Source organism: Giraffa tippelskirchi, chromosome 5 (assembly GCF_054371585.1).
Source record: "Giraffa tippelskirchi isolate mGirTip1 chromosome 5, T2T-mGirTip1v1.2.pri, whole genome shotgun sequence".
Taxonomy (NCBI): Eukaryota; Metazoa; Chordata; class Mammalia; order Artiodactyla; family Giraffidae; genus Giraffa; species Giraffa tippelskirchi.
In genome coordinates, this window is record NC_137279.1 from 2,230,971 (window position 1) to 2,243,318 (window position 12,348).

Genomic DNA, 12,348 nt, shown 5'->3' on the forward strand with positions numbered 1-12,348 from the left:
CCAGGTATCCGACCGAAGAGGGTGGAAGCTAGGCCGCCGCCCCCGCCCTGCACTCACTCCGCAGTGCCCGGCCGGAGGGTGGGCTGGAGACAACTGGTTCTTTCCAGTTCTGCCTGCCGTTTTAAGAAGTTGTTCAAATGCCAGCCGACCACCCGGGTGCGCCGGGGCTGCAGGGTGTCCAGGCGTCCTGACACCGCTAAGCCAGCTCTCCCCGAGGTCCTGCGCTTTCTGCAGCTGACTTTCCCAGGCAGAGGGTTCTTCTGCACTCAAGAGCACTGGTTCAAGTTCCCCCGATTCCAGTGACTGGGAACCTGCTCGGGCTTCTCGAGAGAAGTTCCATTTCTTAGAAGGATCGTCGGAATAATGAGGTCTTTAGTCTGAGGCTGCCCCGGCTCGGGTCGCCGGAGCTCGAAACCTCTCTTCTTAATTAGAAGCGGCCAATTAGGCATTGCTCGGAAAATCCCCGCCCCGCATTGTTCAAGAGCCATAAACTTTTATGCCTTCCCCTGGGGAGGGGGCCCGACGCCCGCGCGCCGCCCCGCAGCCCAGCAGCCCCGCGGCGGCGAGCGCCGGGCGGCCAGTCCAGCGCCCGCGCGGGGCCGGCGGCTGCAGCCCGCGGGGCGAGCCGGGGGCGGGGGAGCCGCGGGAGCCGCGCGCCGCGAGCGCCTCCTTACCTTGCATGTTTTCCGGCATCTGCCCCTGGTCCCCATGCGACCGAGCCAGTCCCAGGGCTTCCGTCTCCACTTTGGGCAGCATGACAAGGCGGCCGCGGGCGGGGACAGGGGGTCCGTGTCCGTCCGGAAGCCCTGCACCTGAACGCGGGCGGCACGGCTTCAACTCCGCCGGGGAGAAGGAGGGGGCGGCCGGCCGGCTGCTCTCTCGCCGGCGGGCTGGAGCGCGCCCCCGCCGCCTCCGGGGCTGCAGTCAGGACTCCGGAGACCCGTCCAGGCGCGCTGCTCCCCAGCCGCCCCCAAACCGCGAGGAGGAAGCGGCGGGCACCGAGCGAAGACCGCGTCCGGGCGCGGGGGCCCGGCTCGGCGAGGGCGCAGCTGCCGGGGGCGCGGGGGCGCGTCCGGCCAAGCTCCGGGCGCGCAGCGGAGGCGGCAGCCGAGCTGCTGCTGCTGCCGCCGCGGCTCCCGGACGGCTTGACTCGGCGACCCGCACCCAGCCCTCCGCTCGGGATCCGCAGGGTCTCCCGCTAGCGCGGTCTCTGGCCTCCGTGTCCTCTCCTCTCCGCCCCTTGCCCGTGTCTGCCTCCCTCCCGCTCAGTCTCAGGCGTGGAGCTGGAAGTTCCAGCCTCCCTCCGCCGCCTCGTCCACTCCCGTCCGGGAGCGGTCCTCTGCAGCCCCGGGGCGGCGAGGCTGGGGGGGGAGAGGGAAGGGAGGAGGACCGGGTCGGGGGAGGCCGGGATGAGGGGTGAGGACCGGGGATGGGGACGCGGGTTCCGGACTCGGGTCGGACCCCAGGCGCCAGCCAATGAGGACGAGGCGCAGGCTTCCCGGCCCCTCGCTGCCCCAACCTCTTCACCCCGCCTCGCCCCCTCCCACCCCGCCCGGCCTCGGGCGGGGGATGTGCACGCGGCAGGTCTTAGAGCGGCTGAGAAGCGACCTCTGTCTGAGCGCGGCGGCCGAGGAGAAGCTGGTTGGAGGTGTCGGCGCGAAGGGGGGAAGCCCGCGGGGGTGCGCCCACCGTGCGCGCCGGGTGAGGAGCTGCAGGAGGAGTTGAACGCGTTTAAACAAGCCAGGAGAGAAAAGAAGAGCTGGCCTGCGCTCGAGGGTCTCCGGGCCCCACTCCCCTCGGCACTGAGTCCGCAGCCACCCCCCCCCCCCCCCGCCCCGAGAGGGGCCCAGCGGCGCGGTCCACCTGCTCAGGAGGGAACAGCCGCGTAGCCGAGAGTCCGCGCAATTGCCGACAATCTGAACTGCCCTCCCCAGCCCCCCACTCTCCTCCAGCTCCTTCCCTCACTTATAAACACCACCCGCCTCCTCGAGCCCCCAGATCAGGCTGGCGACAGACTTCCTAAAATGTTAGTGAGCCGGGTTTCCATACAGAACGCAAAGAGAAGCGCCAGCTTCCTTTTCCATCCCCAGGTCTCTTGGGTGGGACGGGCCACTTGAGGCCCAGAGGCCCAGCACTTGAAAAAAAGTTTTAAAGAACCATCTGTTATGCAAGCTCTTCCACACCAGCCCAGCCCCATCTTCAAAGTTTTCAAATCTCATCTGAACAAGATGAAAACACTCTTTCCCCAGCCTCCTGACTGCATGTGAAACGCCTCATATTCAGAATCTGCTGAGAGTCTGAGTGATTATCAGAGTCCACCCACAAGGGGGTGAATTTGAATCTCAAAGGCTCTGAATTTATTCTATGTGAATGGCATAGAGATCACACACTCAAACTGGCCAGTCCAGTATTTGATGAATTGAAAAGTACTCCAATCACTGCCATGCATAATCTACACTTTTGAATGAAATGGGTTCCTCACCACATCCCCAGGCCTGGCCATTCACACACTGCTGCCTCTCAGAACTGACTTTTCATTTTGCTGCTTAACATCCAGTACTCAGAATCTAAGTTATTCAGACCTCAGTTTTAGTAGCATCTGCAGGTTTCATGAAAACCTTTAAACTTGGTGAGAAGAAGGCTGCCCCTTAGGTGGTAAAGGGCAGTGGGTTGCAGTGGGTTGCTGACATCAGTGACCCTTCTGATGCTCAGATTTTGGTGACAATATCACGTACAGTCAGTCCATTTTCAGTATTGCCTGATTGTTTTAAGCATCCTTGTGAATGAAGCTCAGAAAGGGCTCAAATCAATGCTAGCACATTACGTGTGGATTCAGATGAACTTTCAGAATAAGTTTATTACGAAGCCTTAATCAGTTTATTACAAAGCCCTCCCACTGCAGAGAGCATCTGGGGGCACTTTGACCCTCCTTACCAACACCAGGCTGGCAGCTGGGGGTGGGAGTTCTCTAGTGCTCCCCCCAGTGTGGGAGGGAAGACCCCGGTTGCTGGAGCAGGAGGAAGAGGTTGGGAGGGTTTGAGAGAAGGATGCGGAGGGTCTAACAGGACCACGGTTGCAGTGTGGCAGTCTCTGCCGGGACTTGAGGTGTGCCCGACTTGGCTACAGGCAAAGGTCGCGGTCAGGTTCAGAGCCCAGCCTCAGCCCCAGAGAGGGCCTGTTGAGGACACACAGGTGTGGAGGCCACTCTCCCCTCTCATCACTCCCCAAAGACCTGGCATGAGGGTGACAAAGAGCCACCCGGCATCCATCTGTCTCCTCACAAAGGGGAGCGGCGACGGTGTCAGAAAAGGGGTCCGGGTCAGGTTTTTTAAAATGGGCTCTTAAAAGATTGCGCGGGCGTGTAACAGCGGAAAGGTTTCACCTTGCTTTAAAGCTCGAGTCCAGGCTGACGGCTCTGCCCGGTTTGCTGAGAGCCCACGGGCACCAAATGGGAAGGAGGCCTCAGACCCGGAGAAAACCTCCCTTCCTGAGAACCCCCGGCCCCGAGGGCTCCAGTTCCAGGAACGGGGCGGGAGAGGGGTGTCCCGAGGGCCAGAGCTATGCCGATCCCTCCGGGGGACGTGGAAATCCCGCCTTTGGTGGACAAGGCGGGAAACCTCCCGCAGGAGAGACCCGAGCGCACGGTCATCTTTCCCCAGGGCGCTCCTCAAGGGGTTTGGGCAGCAGGCGCGGAGGGAGGGGCGGCAGGCCCGGCTCCGGGCGCACCCTTCCTCCCCCAACACTCCCTCCGGTCCTTGCCCCTTCAATCCCCGGGGCATGGGGCCCCCGCCGGAGCCGGGGACCCGTTCGCCCTGTGACCTGGGATGGGCCTGGGCGTCTCCCCGAACACCCTGGAGGAAGCAGAGCGCCGGGAGGAGGCGCCTAGCCCGCCCGCGGTGCCGGGAAGGTTACCTGGGGATGGTTCCAGGTAGCAGAGGCCGCAGCGCGAGGCGGGGGGTGGGGTGCCGCGCGGACCCCTGGAAGGGCGGGGAGGTGGGGCTGAGGGTCAGGGTCCGGGTGGTCCTGCTCGTCCAGGCCCGGGGGGGTCTGCGCTCTCGGAAGTATACACCCATCGCCTTGGAATCACAAAGCACGGGCCCGGGGGCCGACGCCTCCCACCCTTGGCGCGGGACGTCTCGCCCGCGGCCTCCCGGTAGAGCGCCCCGACGAAGGCGCCCCGAGGAAGGCACCCCGGCTGCGGGGCAGTTAACTGCTGGGGACCAGAGGCCCAGTGAGACGGCTCCGGCTCCAGCCACTCCCAACATACTCAACTTGCTCCCTGCTCCCCTGCAAACTTCGCTCCACTTTCCCCCTTGCCCCCCACGCCTCCACCTCCTGTCCTACGGGGCTGGTCTCTAGGCTCGCCCTTCCCGGTTCTGACTTTGTCTTAAAGCCTTGATTGACGGTTGCAATTACAAAAGATGATGGCTCGGGGAGGCTCCCGCAGCCTTGACGAGCCTGAGAAGCGCAGTCCCGGCATATTTTATCCAGACTCAGCGTCACGGGGCCGTGCGCCCCCTGCGCCCGTGGGCAGCAGCGGAGGGGGTCTCGCGCCCCGGGCCCGGGAGGAGGCTACTGCCCGGCCCTCTCGCCTCCGCCGGCCCGCAGGCGTCGCCTTCCCGGTCGCGCCGGGCACCGCCTGCCCTTGACCTGACCTGAGGCGTGCCTGCCGGCCGCGCGCACTTCCCGCGTGCAGTCTGCAGAGGCGTAAAATGTCCAGATTTTCAGGACTGGTTTCCTGGGCTCGACAACATGGGTCCCCGGAGGAACGGCGTGGAAGACCCTTGTCCTCGCGCGCCTGGGTGGGAGACCCCCCCCGTGGGAGACCCCCCCCCCCGTGGGAGACCCCCCTCCGCCACGACCCACCCAACCTCTCAAAAACGTGCAAATCCGCATCCTTGGAAACCATGTCTAGCGCCTCCTCCATTCCTACTTTTTGGTGCTTTCGAGAAACCAGAATACTTTTCTCGGAGCACGTGTCTAATCTTCAGAAGAAACCTAGATTCCCAGCCCACCCCTCCGCCCTTTCCCCAGAAAGTCTCCGCGGTCAGGCGAGGCCAGCCTGGGGGGAGACAGAATACACCGCTGAAGCGCGGGCTTTGTTGCATTTCTCCGCCCCTGCCACTCGAAAAGCCCATCAGAAGTCACTTTTGCTTTTCTCTGAAAATTAAATTTAGCAAGAACTCTGGAGTCGCGCTCCTGAGCTGGAGGGCGGGGTGGCTGGGGTGGAGGAGTCCCACCCCCGCGCTGGAAGCACTTTTTTTTTTTTTAAGAGTTAAATTTTAGTGTAGTCATGTAAGTTACCAAAGAGCATGGAATTGGCCGAAGCGTTCAGAAAATAAACTGGAATAGGTGAAAAGTCGTGTCTTTTTTAAAAATCTTTTTCTGACGCCTGCGTAAAGAACTACTTCCGACATCCTCAACAACAACCTCCAGTCCAGGAGGAAGAACGGCAGCCAGTTTAGACCGTCTACCCCGGAAAGACTGCCTGGTAGGGGTGGCCGCCAACAGCGATGCAAGCCCAGTCGCTATGGGAGCATCTTAGTGTATATTTGGCCCCATCTTGACCAGCGAGGAAAACGCAAGGTGACACAATTACCTGGGTAACCAAGACCCCTCAAGCCCTCCCCAGACAGACTCGCATCTTTGTCCCGAGGGAAAGGTGAGGTTGGGGAGACTTTGGCCTGGAGTATCAGAACCTGCTGCTCTTGGTATGAAGGTTTCCTTGCAGAGCTTCTGCTTTGCAGAGAATTCCCCCAGCCCAGGGATCCAGGTGCGTCCCACCGTGGTAGAGCCAGTGGCCCTCGAGGTGAACGGGGACATCCGGTCTTGCGAAAGGAGCCGGCTGGGACCTGACCTTGGGTAGGTGCTGGTCCAACCTAATCTGTGCGCTCATTCACTTCAGTCCTGCCTGACTCTTTGCGACCCTAAGAACTGGGGTCCGCCAGGCTCCTCTGTCCATGGGATTCTCCAGGCAAGAATACTGGAGTGGATTGCCATGCCCTCCTCCAGGGTGTCTTCCGGAGCCAGGGGTCGAACCTGTGTCTCTTAACGTCTCCTGCATTGGCTCTTTACCACTAGCGCCACCTGGGAATCCGCCAGTGTAATCTAGCTGTTCCTCTCTAATTGAAATGGAGGCGTGAGTGAGCTGCAACTCAACTCTGGGAACCACCCCGTCCAGGTTGTTGGGGACAAACCAGAACGGTGAGTGACATCCACGGGGACGTTGCTGGCCCAAAGCAGACCACCAAGCCCTGGGTGAGAGCTGCTTCCCAGGCGATCCCACTCCCCAGAGCCCCTCTGCCGCCTCCCCCCCGAGCAGGAACTCGGATCCCAGCACTAGATGACTCGAGACTGACGTCCCACTGACTCTGGCCAGACTGGAAGCTTCACAAGAGAAGGGGTGACGTGCCGCCCCGCTTCCCCTTCCCGGGCTGGGGCCGTTCCGGGCTGGACAGCGGCGAGGCTGTGTCTCAGGGAAGCCCTCCGGGTCGGGGGCTCTTAAGATCTAAGTGTGCCGGACTCGCTGAGCCGTGGCCGTCGAGCAATGTGGGGGCCTCTTACCCAGCAAAGAAAGTGTGGGTTTGGAAAGGCGGGGCTCGCGGAGGGGACCGTCCCCCCCGGGACTTGCCGCGCGGGCAAGTTAGGGTCCCCCAGGGGTAGTGGGTCGCTTGATTCGGAGGGTCCTTTTCCAACCTGCCTCCAACTTGAAAACAACTTTCTTGGTTAAGAGGTGGTGGTCAGTGTGCACCGAGCCGTGGGGCGAATCCTTTCGCTTTCCCCTGGGTTTCTCGTCTGGACACTGTGGGGCGTCGCCTCGGGGACGGGATGGGCGAGGGGCGGGTTCCGAGCAGTTTTCTTTCCAGGCCCACTGGAGGCGACGGAGCGTTGGGACCCTGAGGCTGCAGACGCCCAGACCCGCAGCAAAAAGCAGCGTTTACTGTGAAAACTTTAGCGCCAGGAGACACACCCAGCTTTGTCAAAAGTGCTTAAAAAGGGCGGGGGAGGTGGTGTTTAAACTGCCTCTTTCCCTGTCCCCTCCCCCCAGGAGACATTTGCTTGTTTCTTAGGAGTAAAATGTTGATCTATTGAGCTTCGCTTATGGCTCAGCTGGTAAAGAATACACCTGCGGGAGACCTGGGTTCGATCCCTGGGTTGGGAAGACCCCCTGGAGAAGGGAAAGGCTATTCACTCTGGTATTCTGGCCTGGAGAATTCCGTGGTCTTTATAGTCCATGGGGTCGCAAAGAGTCAGACACGACTGAGTGACTTTCTGTATTATATATAGGAATAAAAAGTCCTCTGTAAACGCACCCATTTTGAGGGATTTTCCTGCCATCCTCATACCTCTGACGATTACAAGTGGATGCTGTGAATTTTCTATTTCCTGGTCATCTGCTCAGTAGCCCCATGAGTTGTCACCAGAGGCCACAAAACTGCAAGCTCAACGTCAAAGATCCTTTCAGGAAATTCCAGAGCCTGAGACAAGCAGGGCCTCCCTCCCCCCACCCCTCTGCATTGCTGCTCAGCCCTCAGGGCTCCAGATGCTGACCCACGCCCACCCTTTCAAACTCTTGGGGGTTCTAAACCTGATTTCCACTGTGGATGGAGGAGGAAGACAAAGAGCCATTGACCAGTGTCTTTCTTAAGTCCAAAATGCCTTTCAGAAGAAAGTCTGAATAGATCAACATTGCTTGTGATCATTACTTCTTTATATCAACAGGGACAAAAAGATACAACCTTGAGGAAAATGCATGATTTTCAGAGTCACATCCATGGGTTCCACTTACAGCCCACTCTTTTGACAAACTGAGTGACCTTGGGTAAATCATTTGACCTTTCTAAGTTCTTTTTTTTTTTTTTCCCATCAGTAAAATAAGACTTGGACTTTGCTGGTGGCTCAGTGGTAAAGAATCTGCGTGCCAATGCAGGAGACCAGGGTTCTATCCCTGGCTTGGGAAGATCCCCTGGAGAAGCAAATGGCAACCCACTCCAATATTCTTGCCTGGAGAATCCCATGGACAGAGGAGCCTGGTGGGCTACAGTCTCTGGGGTCGCATAGAGTCGGACACAATTCAGTGACTAAACAACAAAATAAGGTTCACAAAGAAAACCTTTTTTTAAACAAAATAGATTCTACACGCAGGTGACCATGCCAGGAGAGCAGCCACCACAGTGTTATTAATACCAGTTCTTTTATCTTTTTCTCTTTCCCCCTAACTTCCCCCAAAGCATCCTCTGTAAGGAAAACAGCTAGGAAGGGAGTCACTAGCCATTCTGCATGCTAAGTTGCTTCAGTCCTGTCCGACTCTTTGGGACCCTATGGACAGTAGCCTGCCAGGCTCCTCTGTCCATGGGATTTTCCAGGCAAGAATACTGGAGTGGGTTGCCATGCCCTCCTCCAGGGGATCTTCCAGCCCCAGGAATGGAACCCGCAACTCTTAAATGTCCTGTTTTGGCAGGAGGGCTTTTTACCATTAGCGCCACTTGGGAAGCCCCGTCATTCTAAGGACCATGAAAAATGGATCCTTCTAGTGGAAGGTTCTTACCAACTGTACTGTCTTGCAGTGTTTGACACTGTCCTCAGGACTCAATCGCATTATCTGCAGATATTCTGCTTATTTGAGCTTTAAAAGTTAAATATATCATTTCTTATGAATCACGTAAACATACATAACAGAGCTTCCTAACAGACTGAGAAGGAGGCAGCTTTATTGATTGGTCTGGTCAGTTTCAGTCCACATGGGTTTCCAGGCGCCATCTCTCATACTCACACCATTCATAGTCAGCTCTTCCCCTAGGCCCTCCCCAGATACAATGCCCCCCCCCGCCCCAATTCCTGAAGCTCCTTGAAGCCAGGTGGATTTCTCGGAGAAGTTCCAACAAGGTGAGGAGAAAGGATGAACCCTCAAAGGGAGGTTCTGGCCTGGGGGGCAAGATGTCTGCTTCTTGCCCTGCATAGAACATGCCAGGAGGTATCTGGGGAGGTTGGACCATGGTGGGAGACAGTCCCAGAGCCCTGCTCTAGCTCAGTTCAAGTTCAAGGCTGAATCCAAGATAACCCTAGACATTGTGTCTGGGTGGAAGCGTCAAGTAAAGGAAGAAAGCATCTCCAAGCCTGTTTTCTCACTTTCTCCGTGTATCTCTCTTGCTTCATTAAAGGAGTCATTAAAGAAGGCCTTTAAGTCACATCACAGTTGCAGATCCAGGCCAGTAGAGAGAATCTCAGAAGCAGTGTTTGGGAGGTGGGCAGGAGCCAGGGAGGAGAGGAGGCTCCAGGGCTCGGCCTCCCAGACAACACTGGCCACCTGAGCCCAGCTCGAGAACCAGAGCGCAGGCTTGGGTGATGGTGTTCTCAGCGGCACTGCAAACAGAGCTGGCGAGAGGGTAGGGCGACACAGCCGGCATCTCACTGCCCACTGTGTGATGCGGCTTCCAGAGATCCTTAAGGGCACAGAGCTTGCTGAGGGTTATCATCCGCATAAAATCAGTCTCCGAGAGCACCAGATAGTGAGAGGACCAGATAGTAACATTCGTGTTGCAGCCTCCAGGAAGCGCTTTCACTGTGTGTTATGTATTTTGTGTGTGTGCTTAGGCACTCAATCCTGTCTGACTCTTGGCAACCCCAGGGACTGTAGCCTGCCAGACTCCTCAGCTCGTGGAATTCTCTGGGCAAGAACACTGGAGTGGGTTGCCATTCCTTTCTCCAAGAGGTCTTCCTGACCCAAGGATCAAACCTTGGTTTCCTGCATTGAAGGCGGATTCTTTACCATCTGAGCCACCAGGGAACCCCTATTACATACCCTAACTACACAGAACTTACTGTGGTTCACATGTGACATTATATGGACTGTAAAATATTCTTTGAAAATGCAATTAATTAGAAGAATTACATAAAGTTAACACAAATCAACCATAACGTTGAGCACACAGTCGGAGGGTCGCTGAAAACGCCTTAGATGACATGTTTCCTACAACACAGATTTGGCTCTTTTGCTGATATAGACAAATACTTTATTCTCTCTCTCAAACTATTACTGTATATCACTCTGTAAAGTCACTCTATTTCAGTTCAGTTCAATTGCTCAGTCGTGTCCGACTCTTTGCGACCCCATGAACCACAGCAAGCCAGGCCTCCCTGTCCATCACCAACTCCCTGAGTGCACCCAAACCCATGTCCATCGAGTCGGTGATAACATCCAGCCATCTCATACTCTGTCGTCCCCTTCTCCTCCTGCCCTCAATCTTTCCCAGCATCAGGGTCTTTTCAAATGAGTCAGCTCTTCGCAGCAGGTGGCCAAAGTATTGGAGCTTCAGCTTCAACATCAGTCCTTCCAATGAACACCCAGGACTGATCTCCTTTAGGATGGACTGGTTGGATCTCCTTGCAGTCCAAGGGACTCTCAAGAGTCTTCCCCAACACCACAGTCCAAAAGCATCAATTCTTCAGTGCTCAGCTTTCTTTATAGTCCAACTCTCACATCCATACATGACCACTGGAAAAGCCATAGCCTTGACTAGATGGACCTTTGTTGGCAAAGTAATGTCTCTGCTTTTTAATATGCTGTCCAGGTTGGTCATAACTTTCCTTCCAAGGAGTAAGCATCTTTTAATTTCATTGCTGCAATCACCATCTGCAGTGATCTTGGAGCCCAGAAAAATAAAGTCACCCTGTTTATGAGAATGTAAAAAACCTAAGCCAGAAACCAAGAGTCTGTGGGCATCTGAGAGCAGTTCCCTTGAAGGGAACAATCTAGTTATAGCCCAGGTCTGCTGCCTTCACACTCTTGGACAGCCCTGCCGGCAGGCAGAAGACACACCGGCATCTTATTTTCATGTTTCTATATGAGCACAGACTATATGCAGCTGTCATGGAACCACCAATACATAAAACTGTCATGCCAGTTTGGACCCACAGAGATGGCTTTTTATATAAACAGGCACATTCACAGCAGAACAGAGAAACTGAGGCAGAATTCAATCCCTGACTGTGCCGTACATACAATGGGCTCGGTTTGGGGGGCTTCTCCCCCCTGCTCCCAAAGTGCCAATTGCCATCAAAGCCCCGGGGACTGCAGACACGCTGAGCTGCACCTGTGGGTTCTCGGTGGGCCTTCCCTGGGTGGTCAGCCCCACCCCCCCCCCCTCATTCTAGAGGCGAGTGCGGGACGCCCTGAAGGAGCTGATGGAGCACTGTCCCTCTGAGTGACCGTCTGGCCAAGCGTCTGAGAAAGGGCCCCCAGCACCCCGGAGTGACACCCCCCACCCCAGCATCCCGGGAGGCTACACTGGAGCAGACGACCACCAGAGCCTCCCCCAGGTGACCCGGATGTTCCAGAGGGCGTCTCACAGCCACCTGTGGGGCTGCCATACCCGGGCACCTGGGGGGTAAGCGGGGTGGGCGGAACGTGCCTGGGCAGCGGGCGGTGCCCGCGAACGAGGTCGGGAGAGACTGCTCTTTGAACGGAAAACTGTTCTTTGGTCGGCCTGTCATCCGGCGCCCTAAAGTGCCCGCACAGGTTTCGGGGGTCGGGGTGGGCTCCTGGGTTCCTCCTTCAGGACCTTCTTGAGGCTCAGCCTCCAGCGGTCCCTCCGGGATTAGAAGGGCGCCCCCACCCCCGCCCCCTCGGCCGCCGGCGCTCCGGACCCTGCGGAGCCCAGACGTGCAGGGGGTCCAGCTTCGCACCCCGGACCGACCCCGCGCGGCCTGGGCGCTGGGCGGGAGCCTAGGCAACGCGAAGGCGGTCCCTTCCACTGCCTCAACCGCGACCATTTGCCCCCAGGCTGGCGCCGCCAAGTGAGGGTCCCCGCGCGCGGTCGCGGATTTCCTCGCCCTGAATTCGCATCCACAGGTGGGCGCGTCTCCGGGCGCGCCCTCGCCGCGCGCCCCCGCCTCCCCGGGCCTCGCCGCGCGCCCCCGTGCCCCCGGCTCGGGCGCGCCCTCGCCCAGCGGCCTCCGCCTTCAGGGACCCTTTGCCCAGGCGCCCCCGGCTGCTCCCCGGGCAAAGCTGTGAAATCGCCCGTGTTCTCCCCCAGCTCGCTTCTGTACCGTGTTTTCTTTTTATCTGCAGAGCAGTTGACTCTGTTGCACTCGGCCTGCCGTCCTAGTGTTTTCCGTTTCGTAAGTACAGAACTTTTTTTTTTTTTTTTGGCCATTTCCTCAACTGATGTACTTTAGGGTGTAGTTGACTCATAAAAAAGCAATCACTGCGTTCAGTGGAGTCAGCTGGTTATGAAGGGAGAACGAGGAAAAACCCAGACCTTGGTTTTCCTTCTCAGCAGAGCTGGAACTCAGGCCTTTGCGAATTACAGGCACATTCCAGTTCGTTCCAAAGCCTAAGAAAGTGCT

The 12,348-nt window shown here is 57.7% G+C and overlaps 1 protein-coding gene and 1 long non-coding RNA gene across 12 annotated transcripts in view; one reads left to right on the forward strand and one right to left on the reverse strand.

Annotated features, from left to right (window-relative positions):
* NR5A2 (nuclear receptor subfamily 5 group A member 2) overlaps positions 1 to 12,348 on the reverse strand; it is a 127,068-nt gene that overhangs the window by 113,644 nt on the left and 1,076 nt on the right. For 2 of the 11 annotated variants that reach the window (XM_081492005.1, XM_081492011.1), the window contains exon 1: positions 675 to 1,500. The exons of 3 other annotated variants lie outside the window; for them this stretch is intronic. Coding sequence is in view for 5 of the 8 variants with exons in the window: in XM_081492000.1 (XP_081348126.1) it covers positions 675 to 812 (138 nt within the window). In the remaining 3 variants the exon portion in view is untranslated. Of the gene's footprint in view, positions 1 to 57; positions 618 to 674; positions 1,501 to 12,348 lie in introns of those variants that run through there. 6 more of the 11 variants (XM_081492000.1, XM_081492002.1, XM_081492001.1 and 3 more) reach the window with 6 other exon arrangements.
* Positions 11,899 to 12,348, forward strand: part of LOC145506728 (uncharacterized) — a 49,203-nt gene continuing 48,753 nt past the window's right edge. The window contains exon 1 of the long non-coding RNA XR_014054221.1: positions 11,899 to 12,120. This is a non-coding gene — a long non-coding RNA (uncharacterized LOC145506728). The remainder of the gene's footprint in view (positions 12,121 to 12,348) is intronic.